The following is an 18122-nucleotide window of genomic DNA, read 5'->3' as shown; positions in this document are numbered from 1 at the left end:
ATTTCAATCCTTTAAACTTCATATATTTACAATGTACAAATATATTAGGAAAAATACAAAAAAGAAAATTACAGAAAAATCGTAAAATGATTGACGGGAGTCAGGCCGATGACAAAATGAAGGAAACAACCAAAATAAGTAAATCTATACATATTCTTTGCTTGTCTGTCTGTTTGTCTCCAATAAACTTCAAAACGGGTTAACTTAAGTGGTCCAAATTTTGTGTGGGACCTCACATGACCCCAGGGAAGGTTTATGGATGCTCAAAATTACCAAAAATTTGTGTTTAAAAGTTTTTGATTTTTAAAAATGCGCCAACAAATATTTTTAAATCCGTGAATTTTAAAACAAGAACTTGTTTTAAAAGCCGAGTAAATAATTGAATGACTTGATATTTAATTGATCAATAACCTAAGCAATTCTTTAAAACTTTATTAGTTAATTCCTTTTTATGGACATCTAATTAGGGCTGGGCAAAGTTCCGTTAACGAAACGGAGGTCTTCGAAAATTAACGGAAGAGTCCGTTAACGAACGGCAAAAACCGTTACATTAATATATAAGTCATTAACGAAACGGATTGGCTGTTTTTGAAGAAAAAAATAACGGTTAAAAAGTTAACTAAAATGCTAAAATGGTAAATTTCGTTATTTTCTGTTTAAAAATTTTACGCGTTTTGATGTTTTTATATGTTGTCTTCTGTGTGTATAAACCGTTAACGAAACTTTGTTCGCCGTTAATTCCGTTAATACTCTAATATACCGTTAACGGCTGTGCCATTGACGATTTTTTAACCGTTAACGAATTTTTTTCGCCGTAAATGGTACCATTAACGGCTTAAGCTGTTAATGATTGTTGAAAATTATCCGTTAACACCGTTAATAAAATTAGATTGTTAACTAGCGGTAATTTAAAAAATCAAACGGAAAATGCCGACCTTTAAAATTAACGGCTAACTGAAATTTTTATTTTTAAACTGTTGAAAATAACCGTAAACAAAACGGCTAGAAAAAGTTGGAACGTGCCCAGCCCTACATCTAATTCAAACTAAAGTTTTGAGGGTACCAAGAAATTGTCACTTGAAATTACACTTTTAGTGACCCTCCATGCAAAGATGACAATGCCCGATTCACTAAGATACCCTTAAAAGCTTTATCTCATCAAGTATGAATAATTAAGAAATTTATGTTTTTGTTCCTTTTAAATGTTAATTTCTCCGAGTAAGTGACTTGCTAATTTCTTGCTTACAAGAAGCAATAGAGAAATATCTGAACTTATCACTTTTTAAGTAAAAAAAAAAATATTTTCTTCCACATTTGTTTTCAGAATTACGCGTACAGTCTCTTTAAATCACTAGTCTATCCACTCATTTCCACATTTCCTAAGACTGAGAAAGGCACGAAGACATATCTTGTTTCAAACTTTAAACAATCGCTTAAATAATGATGGTTGGTTGGAAATAGGTGGCCTTCTCCATCAACGGAAATCCAGATCTCAGGGTTATTAGTAAATCACAACCATTGAAGAGTTTAATACAGGTAATTTTCAGGATGATATTGTGGTAACGTCGATAGGGATTGTGTAATTTGAAATTGTTATAAACGCTAAATTCCTAAATATGTTCAGACCTGGAATCTCTTGTATTGTGGATATCGAGATCAATGCTTGATCACATCTTTTTGTTAATTTTCAGATAAATTTAATCTTAATTTGATATCCAAGAAAGTGCCTAAAATGCGCGAAATCATTGGTCGGAACCCAGCAGCGATATCTAAAATAGAGAATTATGCAGAAAATCAGAAGTGTCCACAGTGGATATCGAGATAAAGCAAACGGGATTATCCAACACAAAAATTTCCCAGCTCAGGACTCTTTTTAAATCTAAAATAGTTCCATTATGCCAAATCTTAAGCGACATTTCACTATAAATAGAAAACGAAGACAACAAACGTTTCAGTTTTTGTTTCATACTTCCGGTGGACCTTTTTATTTTCTTCCTTTCTTTAATTCTACTTGAATCCGTCCACTATCTTATATTCTTCTCCCTTCTTATTTTTCTCTTGAAATATTTATTTAGGAGCTAGTTGATCATCATAATATGCCTGGAATAGGAGAAGATTACTGCCTCATATTCCAGAAAGGAAATAAAATAAAGGACTATAGGTAAATGAAGACTGTATTACAAACAATAAGGAAAACTTCCAAATATCTTGTATTTTGTTCCAGCCAATCTCAAGTAATGGTAAGTACATTATTTTCTGTTTAAATTGTGATTTATGTGTTAAACTGAGGATTGTTGTACAGAATGAAATTATACAATACAGTATTATTTTTTGCAGGATTGTAACTGAGAAGAACAAGGAGGAGATGAATGCCAAATACGGAAATGTAATTGATCTCACAGGTACAATTTGTAATTAGTACAATTAAACCAAATGAAATTGGGCGCTTCACTCCTCTTTTTTAAATTTCTTTTATAGGGGACAAAAGAATACACATATGAAAAAAAAATAGATTCATTCGTTCTTCCATGGAAATCGTTTCGCAACGTAGGCCTTTCGTTCGCTGTATAGGAAAATCATTTGTCAACCCATCCGAGTACCTCTTGATTAATTAATATTAAATAATACTGGAAGAATTGTTTTTATAGAGTCCCCTGAGAAATCAGTAAACCGTATCCTAACAGTGCTGAAGACTGGAACAGATGGTCCTGAAAGAAGTAAAGTTCTAGCAGAACTCTCCAGGTAGGGTTTACAGTCTTGAGAGATGTGAGGTTCTAGCAGAACTCTCCAGGTAGGCTTAAAGTCCTGAGAGAAGTGAGGTTCTAGCAGAATTCTCCAGGCAGGGTTTACAGTTCTGAGAGAAGTAAGGTTCTAGCAGATCTCTCTAGGTTGGGTTTACAGTCGGGAGAGAAGTAAGGTTTTAGCAGATCTCTCCAGGTAGAGTTTACTTTCCTGAGAGAAGTGAGTTTTTAGCAGAACTCTCTAGGTAGGGTTTCCAGTCCTGAGAGAATGAAAGTTCTAATAGAACTCTCCAGGTAGGGGTTCATGTCCTGATAGAAGTAAAGTTCTAACAGAACTTTTTAGTTAGGGCTTACAGTGCTGAGAGAAGTAAGATTCTAGGAAAACTCTCCAGGTAGGATTTACAGGAGCAGGGATAAGTAAAACATATTCTTTTTAAAGCACTCCCTCTTCTATTTATACATATTAATCAATAATTTTAGAATGAGTGTTGATCAGACAGTTGCTCTTGAGTTCTTTGCAAAGAAAGGTAAGAGTAAAGAATATTAAAATCAACTTCAAATAAACAAAAGAAAAAAAGAAAAAAGTTCACCATATGTAAGGGAAGGGATAGGATGTCGAAAATGAATGAATGAATAATTGTCAGGACTCGGAGATCTGATGTTAATGATCAGTGGAGATAAATTTCAACAAACAGCAGATATTGTTAATCTACTTCATACAGTAGCAGCACTAATGGACCAGGTACATAACTATTTATAAATATAAAACAAATTTAACTTCTTTTGACATAAATTTATTATTTTTAATATTGCTAGGAGATTATTTCTGCGGATAATTTGACGAATGATCAATCGTTTATTGATCGATTAGCTCGTTATATCAATACAGCTAACACAGATCCAGCCGTTCTAGAACAATCTCTTCAAATACTCATCATTGCAGGTAAATGCGGGAATTTTCAAACCAGTTTGAAATGCCGGACAAAATGGCGGACTGGTTTTTAAGTTGGCCCTGCTTAATGAAGTATTTTTTAGCACGAGGTGGTGTGAATTCTGAGAGTATTGATAATTTTGAACGACCTCTAGCGTTGACGAATCTAGTCTCACTTCTCTCCAGGTTTGGTTTTAATCGATTATTAAAAGCATGTGTTCGATTTTTATCGATGAATTATAACGCGCATTCGAACATATATAAGTGGTTTATGAATATAATGCTAATTGAACCGGGTACACACAAAGTAAGTAATTATGTCTATGTTTTAAGATTACAAATAATTCACAAGATTATGAAATATTACATTGTACAATTAAAATGTACATGGTTCATATAGTTTATGTATATTTTGTATAGGAATCAGTGCACAAAACAACTTCGGTACATGGTTCATACATTTTATTTACATATTGTATAGAAATCAGTGTACAGTACAACTTCGCTCTCTCCGTCTGATCAACAGTCTACTGCAGTCAGTAAACCCTCGCAGGTCAGTTTATGTTATAAACTCTAAACATGCGCGTTTTAATAAGTTCACTCTCGATAAATGTCGTCTTAGCTCAATGTATCATCGTATTACGTCAGATATTTGTCTGTTTAAAACAATCCAATTATAAGGTTTTTTGACAATAAATTTTATGATTGGACCTTTACTCGTTGGTTTTAACTGATATTCACACTGTGGCCTAACTATCAATCTTTTTCTTATTTTTCACAGATTTCGAGACGACTTTTTATTTATGTCTTTCATCTTTCATTATTTATTTTGTTTGTTAAGAAAGTCTGACATGGTTCGAATGTTGTCTGAAAAGCCGAGTAGAACAATTATTAAGGATCATCTTCTTTCTCCCAATATATCAGAGGAGTTCAGGGTAAATTTTAAACCAAAATGGTCTGTTCTATATTTTTTTTAATAGATCAATTTTTAAAATGTTTTCTTTTTATGATAATAAGTTTTAAAAGCTTTTAACTTCAAGCATTTTTTATTTGATATTTTTGTAGTGTAATTTCTAAATATAAATCCAATAAATTTTTAGAAAAAGATTTTGCCATGTTAATAATTTTTCCCTGTTTTCCGTTTGACAAACTAATAACTTCATTGTGGTAACCATGAACTAATCTCAGGGTCCTCTTGATTTCGAGCTGTACACCCTTCAGTACCATATCCTGCAGAGACAAATACGTGACAGGATGCTTACCAAGATTGAACCTCAGGACTCATTAGGTAGATAATAGAATTTAGTCAGAGGCTTTCACAAGGAGGGGGGGCAATTGCCCCTCCCCCCTGGATTAATATAATCAATGTTTTCAAGGAGGGCCCCCCCCCCTTGGCAAGAAAACATATTAAGCTACCCCCTGGACAAAGTTTTGTGAACCCCCCACCCCCCTGATTTTTTAGCAAACATTTGTTTTTAGTTGGAGACAACATCTTTGGCTATTAAAATGATCAAATAAATCAATTTGGTTTAAAAGAAAAAGTAGGCATAACTTTAGGTGACTCTCCATAATAGTAATAGTTTTGAAAATAAGGAAAGTAATAATGATACCACATTTTTTTATTTCAGCACTGCAGAAGATTAAAGATTTAAGGAGCACCGCCTTTGATACGGAATCCCCCAACGTCAAGAACAACACGCGGTACTAACATATTTATAATTGTGCAGGTTGCATCATATTTTACGAGTTTAATGGGACACGCTGTAACACAGTTTCTTTGAAGGAAGATTCCATACACCAAGGGTTTCCACGGCCAATTTAACCATCAGAATATTGAATTTAAACTGCCAGTTATAACAATTATATAATACTCGTTGTAGATATTCCCAGGACTACAAGAAACTAGGATTCACAAATGAAAAAGATCCAACCCTGGATTTTATGACAGTTCCTCCAGGTACTACATAACCTTTATAAAGGATAAATATAACGGGGGATGTTAGTGGAGAGGGGAGGTGATGGGAGGGGAGGGGAAATCTGCCTGTTATATTGCACAAAGTAAGAATCCCCTATTATGAGCCTGGTATATTAATTTTTTTTATTGTTAGATTGTTTTATAATAAATATAAAACATTGATTTTATTTTAAAGTGACTGTTGACGCATTTATAATCATTATCTTCTCCAAAAGTTTATCGGCAGATTTCTTCAAATGTCGTCTTTTCAGCTTGAAACTTTCCAGAAAATCGATGACAGCACCCCAAGCGGAAAAAAATGTGCTATACAGCGAGATATAGCAAATTTTCAATGATAAGAGTACATTTTTTCTCAACCTGTTCCTATACAGGCCATATTATTTTACTATATAATTTTTGTTACATTTTTCTTCGCCGTTACTGAATAATTTTAAGAAACCCGCTTTTATTCAACAATTTTAAACCGAAAAAGCGTCTTATGGGTCTCAAATGAATTCTAAATGATTTCTCTACAATACTGAACGCTCTGCTCAATTAAAATATTTAGCCGGTCACTCCCTTTAACCATTCATTCGAAAAATCTTCCATTACTTTTCGTTTTACATCATGGATCATCTAGGATATGCATGATAGGTTTAATGATACAGGTTATGGTTAGTTTTAGTTAAAATCCAGATTTCAAGGTGTTTTGGCTCTGGACTGTATGGACTATTTTGCCAAGAATCATACGGACGAGTTTACCAAGGTGGGTTATCTCTATAAACTACATCAATGCACCGGGAATCCTCAATTCTTTGTTTACATAAAAAAGCGTACAGAAGTTTTTGGAAGGAATACATATTTTTATTAGACAGCGCAGCTTTGAGTTTATGCAGTACATTTTTTTTTGTTAACAAAGACATAGGGTTTCTAGTGTATCTTCCTTGATCACCACTTTTAAATAGTCAATGTTTTTGAATCAGTGTTATTTTTTTAAAAATTTGATTTTAAAACGATCCCTTGTCTTCACTTTATTAATTGTTGGATTTTTCTAAAAAAAACATTTTGTCTGTAAATGTTGAAACCTCAAATGAGGTATCGCTTAAAAAAGTGCTATAAACAATATCCAAGGTGGTGCTATAAACAATATCCAAGGTGGTGCTATAAACAATATCCAAGGTGGTGCTATAAACAAAATATCCAAGGTGGTGTTATAAAAATTATCCAAGGTGAGTGCTATAAACAATATCCAAGGTGGTGCTATAAACAATATCCAAGGTGGTGCTATAAACAATATCCAAGGTGGTGGTATAAACAATATCCAAGGTGGTGTTATAAAAATTATCCAAGGTGATGCGATAAACAATGTCGATGGTGGTGCTATAAACAATGTCCAAGGTGGTGGTATAAACAATATCCAAGGTGGTGCTACAGACATTTTCAAAGGTGGGGGTATAAACATTATCCAAAGTGGTGCTATAAACATTATCCAAGTTGGTGCTATAAACATTATCCAAGGTGGTGCTATAAACATTATCCAATGTGGTGCTATAAACATTATCTAAGGTGGTGCTGGAGAACTCCTGCAGGATGGATAATCATGAATGCCCCTTTGCAGCAAGTAGTATAGAGTTGGTTAAACTACTAGGGGAAATACTAGGTAAATTATAATGATAATATGATAATGATGATAATAATGATAATGATAATGATAATGATAATGATAATGATAATGATAATGACAATGATAATGATAATGATAATGATAATGATGATAATAATGATAATGATAATGATAATGTTAATGATAATGATAATGATAACTATAATGATAATGATAATGATAATGATAATGATAATGATAATGATAATTGTAATGATAATGATAATGATAATGATAATGATAATGATAATGATAATGATAATGATAATGATAATAATAATGATAATGATAATGATAATGATAATGATAATGATAATGATAATGATAATGATAATGATAATGATAATGATAATGATAATTGCAATCAACCATATTCTCTTGGAAATATAGCCATATTTATAACATGATGAAAAGTTGATAGTAAAATTTTCAGTACTTTTTAAATTATTTTACAAGATATATATTTTGCAGGGATAGATTCGCCACCCTTATCTGCAGGAAATGTTCGCTATCAAGAAATGTTCTTTAAATGTGAACATCCTTTTGAGGTATTACAGATATTATGATAATTTTTGAGAAATTTGAAAATTTTCTTAAAATAGATTTTTGATATATTTAAAAAAAAATCTTCATTTTTAGAGAGGAGGTAAACTGAGTTAAGATTTACGGTTAAATCCATGTTTAGAGGTTTAAAGAAAAATATTTATTATCCAATCAAATCTTTAAAAAAATATTTATTATCCAATCAAATCTTTTAAAAAATATTTATTATCCAATCAAATCTTTTAAAAAATATTTATTATCCAATCAAATCTTTTAAAAAATATTTATTATCCAATCAAATCTTTTAAAAAATATTTATTATCCAATCAAATCTTTTAAAAAAATATTCTCCAAATATGTTAAGTTATTAAGGGCGCCTAACTATTTACATCGAGATTTTTTACATAAATAATTAATTGCTTTAAAATATTTTATATTGACTCCAATATCCAATAAAAGTACTGTAGATCACTACACTACGCACAGAACCAGATTTAATTTACAGCGATAGTAGTTGAACTGAGAAGACGTAGTTCAACTACTTTAACCTTAGACTACGGGGAATAATTCTCCCTTAATGATCAAATGTTCTCCCTTTTCTGGTAATGTACCAGTAGTAAACTTATTGTGTATGACTTACTTTTATTACTAGGTTCAGAACGGGGATTTTTATTATTTTTCTAAATTAAGAAAAGTAACTCACGCTGAATACCATCCATTTGTCCATTTTCAGTATTTTTATAACTGCTTTATTTAGGATGTTTTTTTAATACTCATAACAAATATTTTGCTTTTAAATTGAGAAATTTTCAAGAGATTTTAACGATTTTAACGTTTCTAAATTCAGTTGTTTTAAGACGGGTATTTTGATACTCATTTTGAGTTTTTTTTCTGGTTTACATTACTGATTTGATTTCACAAAAAAGCTAAAATCTAAATGTGTTTAAAAAACATGTTAAAAATTCTCAAATATTTTTTTTGAACTGTATCAAAGAAAACGTTAGAACTAGTGCCAGGTGGATTCGAGCACTTTTATCAACAAACTGCTCCATATTTTTACCCGTAGTTAATGAATAAAATTTGTTACACGATTAAAAGAATATTTACTCTACTCGCAAATATGATTTATAAAATATCTATTTTAGGAGTTCAAATCTAATTAAATAATCTTACTATATTTCTTACGCGTGCGTTTGTTAAAGAATACACAATGATCAATTCTTCTCGTTTTAGAAACAATATTTTAACAGTTCTCCCCCCCCCCCACACTATCATATTATAGCGTTAATCAATTAATTTTTTATTAAAAGTTTCATTTCGGATTAGTAAAAAACTGCACAATGTTAATTTAGCAGAATTTTATGATTAAAACTTGATTAATTTTTTGCCACAAGCCGGCAAGAGAACTGTAAGACCCCTCTCAAATAATATTTAAATGTCTAATATTTATATGTTGTCAGGAGTTCTACACCCATTGTGTTATTATCTTGAATAAGACCTGGAAGGAGATGAGAGCAACCAGGAAACTTGAATAATTCATTTCCTGTACTAGAGCTGGAAACTTTTTAAGACAGGCATAAGTTAACCTTGTACTCTCTTCAAGGGGAGGTCAATGACCCGTCAATGATGAAAAAACTTGATAGATATTGATAAACACTCCACTCCAGTTAATTAACCAATAAGAGATAAGTTATTTTCCCCACAAAATATAATGCAGTGAATCCCAGATATATAAATACATAGCAAGATTTTATAATTTTGTATTTCATATTTAAGATCAAATGCCGTGGAAAAATGAGTTTAATATTAATATATCAATTACATTCCTATTTCAGGGCTATTAATTTACCGTTATTTTAAAATAAAAATAAGTTTCTTTAGAATTATCTAAAAAAACTTATGACGGTCTATGTATTCCTATATCTGGGATTTACTGCATGTTAAACTAATTTAGTCCATTTACAACTTCCAACCTCTAACTAAATTACATCATATTTTTAAGTTTTCCAAGGGGAAAAAATTCATTTAAAGGAATTGAGTCTTTATCACAAACTGAAATATTCTAATCCCTGTATCTTTGCAACTTGATTGTGTATAAAGTTTTGATCGATCAATTCCTTTTTTGATTTGATTGTCAACTTTATCATTCAAAGAAAAACTTTAAATGGTTTAAATTTTTAGTAATTACTCGAAATGTAATTGTTTTCTTGCTTCTGAAGACTACTTAAATATTAAACAATCCGATATCAAAGGGACTAGAGACCGCAGATTAAGAAATTCTCCCTGTCCGATTCATAATTTGGTACCATTAAAATAAATTCTGATCAAGAACACATGAGATATCCATTATCTTCTATTTAAGATCAAGAACACATGAGATATCCATTATCTACTATTTAAGATTAAGAACACATGGGATATCCATTATCTTCTATTTAAGATCAAGAACACATGGGATATCCATTATCTACTATTTAAGATCAAGAACAAATGGGATATCCATTATCTTCTATTTAAGATCAAGAACACATGGGATATCCATTATCTTCTATTTAAGATCAAGAACACATGAGATATCCATTATCTACTATTTAAGAACACATGGGATATCCATTATCTTCTATTTAAGATCAAGAACCCATGGGATATCCATTATCTACTGTTTAAGATTAAGAACACATGAGATATCTATTATCTTCTATTTAAAAATTGATTGTTTTCAATTGCAGTTTCTCCAAACAGTTACTTGCGTATTTCTGCCTCAGAAACAACGGGGAAAGTTGTTCGGATATATCACTTTCCAAGCTTAAAGAAATTACAATAGTTTCCATATCATTGATCAGATTAAGGTTTAAAATTTATCCTTGTGATTCGGACATATCCCGCCTTAAAATGGAAAGTCACTAAAAAATAACAACGATAGTTCCTTCAAAATTAAAAAGAAAAATACAGAAAACATAGAATTATGCAAGTATTGATCAGGGAGGACTTTAAGAAGGTATTCGATGTGGTCCGTGAACAGGTGGAGAAAGCCCTCCAAGGAAAGACTAACAGCGGACCTAAAACTTTTGACGAGTTTAGGAATAAGGTAAAAAATATCAATGATTTTATATTTATAAATGTCGATATTTCTTTTGTGTGTTTCATGCCAACCCTTCCCCTCCCCCCATCCCCCTTCCAGATTTCTTTCACCTGTCCTAAACCTTCTTCCTTGATATTTTATTGTTTTTTTTTGGGGGGGGGGGATTATTAACATGCTTTACATTTTTTCGGCTACAACTTTTGCAATGATAAAAAATAGATTTGTTTCAATAAAGAAACTGTAAGAACCCATTTTGTATTGAAGACATTGTTCACGAAAATGTTTTAAGATTTTAAAACTTTTGTATTATTTATTCCATGTAAACACAAATTAGAGATAATAGATTAAAAAGGAGCAACATTAAAGTTCTACTAACGCGTAATTTAGGATAATTTTAGAATAATGAGAATACAAATATGATGTTTTTGTTCTAAATTTCCAATTAACGTTCTTGAAAGAAACCGCAAGTAATTTACTCCGCCAACACAAAATCTAAAAATAAACCTAACAAATTAAACAATAACAACGTCATTGTTTTGGTCCTTGAACATGAATAGTAAACAAACATTGAAACCATTGTGCATCTTTCATGTTCGAGGATTGTGGAAGCTTTAGAGTTTAACCCAAAACTTCGGAGACATCGAAAAAATTTATAAAATGTCGTTTTATAAACTTACTGATATTATAATGCTGCAGATATTTAGTTTTCTAATAGAATAATTATAATGATCTCTTTATTACTGTATCCGCATATTTCATGACTTTTTATGTATTTTTACAATTACTGAGATTTAGGCATAATAGTGGAAACCGATGGTGTATTTTTGGACCTACGCCCATCCCCTCTACTGCCCATCCGACCTACAAGCACGTGGTTTTAACAGCTGTGGTAGGTCCGATGCACTGTAGGTCGGATGGGCACGTTAAAAACAGCATATTGGTGCATCCGACCTACTTTAAGCTGTCGCTTGGACACGTTAGTAGGTCTGATGGGCCTTAAGTCGGATGGGCACATTTTTCGTAGGTCGGATGGGCATTTTTCGTAGGTCGGATGGGCACATTTTTCGTAGGTCGGATGGGCATTTTTCGTAGGTCGGTTGCCCATCCGACCTACGAAAAATGCCCATCCGACCTACGAAAAGTGCCCATCCGACCTACGAAAAATGCCCATCCGACCTACGAAAAATGCCCATCCGACCTACAAAAAGTGCCCATCCGACCTACGAAAAATGACCATCCGACCTACGAAAAATGCCCATCCGACCTACAAAAAGTGCCCATCTGACCTACAAAATTGATCGGCCGTCCGACAGCTACAATTAATTATTTCTACCCTACTGCGCTATAGGCATGACAAAAGCTGCTGAATAGGTCGGATGGGCAAGAAGATATGCCCATCCGACCTACAGCTGTCGTAGGTCAGATGTTGCAGTAGGCCGGATGGGCAGTATAGCGGATGTGCAATAGGACGGATGGGCAGTAGAGCGGATCAACATTACCGTGGAAACCACATTGAAAAAAATTGTCAAGACGACATTTTATAAAATCTTTCGATGATTCTGAAGTTCTGGGTTAAACTCACAATCTCACTAAACAATTAATTTTCTCATGAGTAAATAGCAACCAATAAACAGGCATGACAAATATTGTTTAGCACATTAAAGAAAATTTTGTCAAAAGCCTTTCTTCCTAAAAAGAAAGGCTAAATTGGTTCGATGAACCCATACGGGCATCGTTCATTGCATATACACGATTCGATCAGCTTTGAGCCCGAAATTTAAGATGAGTATTTTCATGAAACCTGTTAGCAGAACCCGGGCTTCCTGAATGGGTTAAGGCAATTTCGGAGATATCAAATTGTTTTTTAGAAATATTATTTCACATGATTGGTTGGACCATTTTCAAATTCTTACATTTATATCTATTATCTACACTAATGTATAGACCCCATAAAATAAACCTTGGGAGTTTCACTCAACAACTATATGACATGATCTTACTGTAGGTTGATTGGTAATAAAAACTAATTATAACTCTCTTAAAGTTCCGCCTCTGGGCTAATACACACTGAACGATCTATAGAAGGCTGAATGGGACAGTACAGGGTGCCCCAAAAAACATGGGAATTCAGTGACAAATTGGATATCGTCTTTGTTTGAATTAGCATTGTAATACCTAATTTCAAAACCCATAATATTATTATGTCTGCTAGAGTTTATTTTATGAAAAGGGTAAAAGACTGTAAAGATGTGTCTATAATGTCTTCGCAAGATGAACAGTGAAGACGGACAAGTTTAATCTGTTTGTATACTGCAATTTTCTTGTTTTACTAAGTACAACCGTATGCAGTCAAAACATAAACAAACAAAATGTGAACATAGCAGACGAAACTCTTACAGATTACAGATTTCTCAGTAGGCATCACTTAACTAAATCAAAAAGTTATTTAAAAAGACGATATCGAATTCTTCACTGAATTCCTATGTTTATTGGGCCACCCAGTACATTAAATAAATAAAAACTTAAATTACAAAAAGATTTTTGTTTAGAATTTGAGTTCTCACTCACAGCACAGATTATGCCATTTTGAGAATTAAATATATTTAAAAAAACAATATTGGTTTATTTAGGTAAGATCTTATACAGATATCAGTAAGAAATGGCAGAAGGATGCAAACTCCAAGGATCCCTGGAAAGAGAGCGAACCAGTAAAGGTGAGCATATAGTAGGTTTTAATTGTATGCCATTAAATTGCTAAAGTTTTTTAAAAACTTAAAATTTTAACCAAAAAATATAAAGAATAGATCTCAAATAAGTTTAAAATAAAATTGTAAGAAAAAGAAAAAATTCTCTCAAATTACAAAATAATAAATAGAAGAGTGTAATTAAATGTTTAATAAAAACAAGTTAAAGAGATAATGAAAAAAAGTGAAATATATGGAAAATCTATTTTAAGGTTCTAAAAGCTCATTTATGCCACGAGATCGAGGAGTTGATACAACAGCAGAGATACAGCTTTATGGTGGAGGGAACAAGATTTCAAAAGTAAGACTTTAAGGGACTGAAGTCTGTTAGCGTAATTTCAAGTGATCCTCATCCAAGGATGACAATGCCCGGTTTACAGCGGTATCCTTTGATATACACAATAAAATACTTATGTTATTCTTGACTTACTCGGCAATCGGCATACATGACGCCATGATATTATATTTAATTTAATGAATCTGATCCAACCAATCTTGTTTATTAGATTAAAGAAGAACGGTGAGGTGTTAAAAGGACAATATAAGTACTTGAAGCTTCACCCCAACCACAAGACCCTATACTCCGGAGAGTGGAACCACGAGAAGACCGTCCCAACCATAGAGGACCTGGAGCCTAAGGTTCAGGTAAGGATTTGGGCTCCTTTGATTAAAGTGTGCAGACTCCCAATCATTGTGGGGACATTGTTATTTAAGTTAAGAACTTGCCACTTCTAAAATAAAAATTGTATCAATTGTATCAGATGTATAAAAATACTACATTTTGAGGTATTTCAATACCTTCTTAACAAAAACCGGATTGACCAAATTTGAAAAAGAAATTTAAATTAATATTCCATATTCCATTCTGTTTTTTCAAAAACGTTTTAGAACAAAACACTATTTGTCATTGGTCCATCAAGTGGAGAATAAAATGGAGCTTAAAATTAAATGGGGTATTTTAATTTTAACATTTTAGGTTCAAGATATCAAAGATATTCAGATTGGTGGAAACTGTACTTTTCTCAAGGAATACCCAAAAGGTATAAAACATTCTTGTATATCTTTCAGGGCGCTTCGCACCCCTCTTCAAGCAAATTTTTTAGCGTTAAAATGTTGCTTTTAAACCGCCATTTTTTTTGGATATTTGTAAAACGCAAAATTTTGCAGGGTTTCTCTTAACATTGATGAATTACAAAGTTCAAAAAAATCAATTTTTTTTCAATTTCGACCAGCCCGCCATTTGTTCTTAATATTTTGAGAATTTCCTTCCCAGATTTCTTTATCTCTTTTTGTAATGATAACTGTTATTTTTCAGTGATTAATGAATTTTGTTGTAGCGGTAATTTTATCTTATTATTAACCATTTTTTTAGCCAATTCTGAGTTGTCTCGGACTGCGTTCTCTATCCTGGCGGAGAACGGATCCCTGGATTGTATAGCTCAGGACGAGCAAACCTTTAATTACTGGCAGGACGGCATCAATACACTTCTAGGGTCAGTTTATCTTTACAAACAAGGGGGGTGGGATCAATTATAATTCCTTAATTGATTTCTTATTTAATGTATTTACATCGAGTTAGAGGTATGGGAGTAAGATGTCGCTAATAACTACTCATAACACTGTTATTTTGGTTCGTAATGTTATAAAATTTAAGTTCAAAAACTTTTTTAATGTATATCGTGCCAAAATAATAGTGTTATAGGTGATTTTATGAAACGTTTGTGTACTTGTCTTATTTCAATGTCTATTTCTAGATGAAAAAAGCTTTGAAACAAAGCAGAAGTCAAAATATAAATTTGATTTCAATTTTATTTTCATTTAAATTGAAAAAATATTTTGGAAATATCCTAAATTTTTTGGAGAAAATCTGGGAACCAATCAAAACTTTATAGCGCACGTGCTATAGTGTACAGCTAGTTTAACATTACAGCACGATGATTACTTTATAGCAAACGTGCTATAATGTACAGCTAATTTAACTTTATTCCACGATGATTAACTCTATAGCACGTTCATTTTATAAATTATATAAATTCACGATGAAGAGAGGAAGAATGATAAAGCACACAATAGTTTCATAAAAACATTGTTTTTTTTTCTGCTTTCGCTTTTTCACTAAAACATCAAACTTAGAAATGTTTTTAGATAAAATTAATTTGTCAATTTTCGTCAAAACCTTTTCCAGTTTCATAAAACCTAAAATTTTTAAAATCTCCGTCAATCTTAGGACTGTTGTTATATAGTTGATAACGCTTATTGATGAAAAAATAAATCAAATAATGATCAGGAAGCGAATGGCAAGCGGAGATTATCTGAAGGAGAAGGAGATATTACTTAATATGGAAGTGAAGCTCCGCCTGCTGGACCTAGAGGGTATGGAACTTCCAGCATCCGCTCCTGTTATTCCTCCGCCTCCACCAAACCTAAACTTTTCTCTCAACAACTGACCGAGGGCGGATAACTCTTTAACATCTTTCTATTGACAATTTACAAATGATGATTATTATTTTTTCGTAAAGCGTTTATCTTCAGAGAAGGGTTACTTACGCGCTTTGTCTCAGGGAGTTCCTGTCTAAGAAAAGGGAGATGTTTTCAAACAGAAACTGCAATTTATGAACGAGCTTTTAATGAGAAAAAACGTTTTGGAATCCAACCCTAACAAGTTTACTTTTCTTACTCTTCGGTGAAGAATGAAACTAAATGATTTGCAAGCTTCAAAAGTTGTAGCAGTAATTCCGCAAAAGTTTAAACTTTGTGTACTCTTCGCACTTTTTGTATTTTGTAAAAAAAAATACTCAATTTGGTGATTCGTATTGTTTGTTTAGTACTTAAAGCTTTGATAATGAAATGAAGATTAAAAAACCAAAGATAGCTAATAAAACCATTAAATTTTGTAGTATTTCATATTTTAAATTTTGTAAATTTTTAAATGCCTTGTTTTTTGTTGTTGTAAGCCAAATACTATATTACAATGGATTTTTTGTCGTCAACTTGGAGCATTAGTTTTGTAAGATAACTTGAGAACCCTGACTGTATCGCATTATTTTTACCATAATTCGCCAGTTTTTGTGAAAAAAAAACATGATTGGTGCGCTCGCCTTGATTTTTAAACTTATTTTTCGGCTTGCAGATTACCCATTCAAAAACCATTACCATGAAAGTATAATCACATTTGTAAACAATTTTTTGTATTTTTATGCATTTATTTTTATATCAGGTTCTCTAGTCACAACATTTGTTCAGTACTCTTATGTATATGTACTAAATGTTTGTCTATGTTTGTATGTCTAAAGCTGTTTTCAATGCCTCGTATTAAATCTTATGATTTGTAATCTATGCATTTACCAAAAGAATTAGTTTAACTAAATTTCAGAGAAAATGCAAATATATGGAATACGAATATTTTCTAGATATTTGATGATATATTTTATTCCAACTTGTTAAATATTAGATAAAAGATAGAAGAGCTGTTACTAGGATGGGATTCAAGGGTGTACCGGATAGGTGGGAGGACTACTCGAACTCAGGGAATGTGATAAAAGGCACCAGGTACGAAAAATAGTCCTAACGGTGTCTTCACCTCCGCCAGAGGGGAAGGTGAAGGGGACCCCTCTACACCCCCCCCCCCGCGCCCTTTTCCAACTCTTCATAAAAAAATTTATTTATTGTTTTTTCTTAAAGGAACCGTCGTCCTTATTTCAAGTTAACTTCCTGAAAGAGAAGCAATTTCACAACTGTAAGTGTAATCTTATAATAGAATGTATCAAGGAAGAAATATTATTTTTTATTTCTTGATAGGAGCAAGCGTGATATAAAGTTTGCCATTTTTAGATGTTTCGACAGATTTTGCTCAGGACCGGTACCATTCATACTCAATTAAAACAAAATATCTGTTTTAAGTTCTTCGTGTTTTTTTAACCTTAGTGACAGAAAATGTTTGAAATGTTTTTTGTTGTTGAAAATTACATGTCCCCTTTCTCCCTATCTTTGCATAGATGAAAAAACTCCTCTAATAACTTTCTGTTTTAAATAAAAAAAAATTAATAGATTTTCCAACTTCTTGATGTTAAGGTTCATCAGCTTCAAGGTGCCGTTGAAATCCAACCTCTTGAGTAAGGTTGCTCCAGGTGTAGACAATAACTGGGGGATTCCAAACCTGATTCAATCTATTCCAGATCTAGGTCTTGTTATAGATCTAACTTATACTTCCAGGTATATACCTAATAAGTATATAGATATTATATTATATTATATTATATTATATTATATTATAATAGGCTTTTGTAAATTTCTTTCTTTTACAAATTAAGAATTTTATATGTTTTTTGAACTGAGCTTACGACCATTTATTCGAAAAATTAAGATTTTTCCTGCCTTAATAGTAAAGGGGATGGTGGAGTTGGCACATTTGATGTAGGGGGGGGGGGCCCCGCCTTCATTTTTGGTTCAAATCTTCCAATTTTT

At 32.2% G+C, this 18122-nt stretch overlaps 2 protein-coding genes across 2 annotated transcripts in view; both read left to right on the top strand.

Moving 5' to 3' along the window:
• The first annotated feature begins 7 nt into the window (after nt 1-7).
• On the top strand, nt 8-16990 carry LOC111705847 (engulfment and cell motility protein 1). The gene is made up of 25 exons (XM_023478532.1): nt 8-122; nt 1462-1536; nt 2076-2161; nt 2338-2402; nt 2649-2742; nt 3222-3268; nt 3386-3483; nt 3558-3684; nt 3777-3858; nt 4154-4225; nt 4514-4607; nt 4861-4960; nt 5301-5373; nt 5553-5629; nt 6331-6392; nt 7193-7286; nt 7761-7837; nt 9293-9354; nt 10815-10920; nt 13545-13628; nt 13871-13959; nt 14165-14303; nt 14635-14698; nt 15031-15151; nt 15946-16990. The coding sequence occupies exons 1-25, from the start codon at nt 87-89 to the stop codon at nt 16103-16105; spliced, it is 2184 nt and encodes a 727-aa protein (XP_023334300.1). The 5' UTR covers nt 8-86; the 3' UTR covers nt 16106-16990.
• Nucleotides 16991-17026: 36 nt separating this feature from the next.
• LOC111705852 (RNA/RNP complex-1-interacting phosphatase-like) overlaps nt 17027-18122 on the top strand; it is a 2346-nt gene continuing 1250 nt past the window's right edge. The window contains exons 1-2 of the mRNA XM_023478544.1: nt 17027-17207; nt 17730-17870. Coding sequence (XP_023334312.1) covers nt 17137-17207; nt 17730-17870 — 212 coding nt within the window. The 5' untranslated portion in view covers nt 17027-17136. The remainder of the gene's footprint in view (nt 17208-17729; nt 17871-18122) is intronic.

This window comes from Eurytemora carolleeae, unplaced genomic scaffold (genome assembly GCF_000591075.1).
Source record: "Eurytemora carolleeae unplaced genomic scaffold, Eaff_2.0 scaffold686, whole genome shotgun sequence".
Classification (NCBI taxonomy): Eukaryota; Metazoa; Arthropoda; class Copepoda; order Calanoida; family Temoridae; genus Eurytemora; species Eurytemora carolleeae.
This window is presented reverse-complemented; position numbering and strand designations above follow the sequence as displayed.

Coding starts and splice junctions, on each gene's coding strand:
- LOC111705847 (XM_023478532.1), top strand. CDS start 87: ATGATTGACGGGAGTCAGGCCGATGACAAAATGAAG. Junction 6,393..7,192: donor ATACGGACGAGTTTACCAAG/GTGGGTTATCTC, acceptor ACATTATCTAAG/GTGGTGCTGGAGAACTCCTG. Junction 10,921..13,544: donor TTGACGAGTTTAGGAATAAG/GTAAAAAATATC, acceptor TGGTTTATTTAG/GTAAGATCTTATACAGATAT.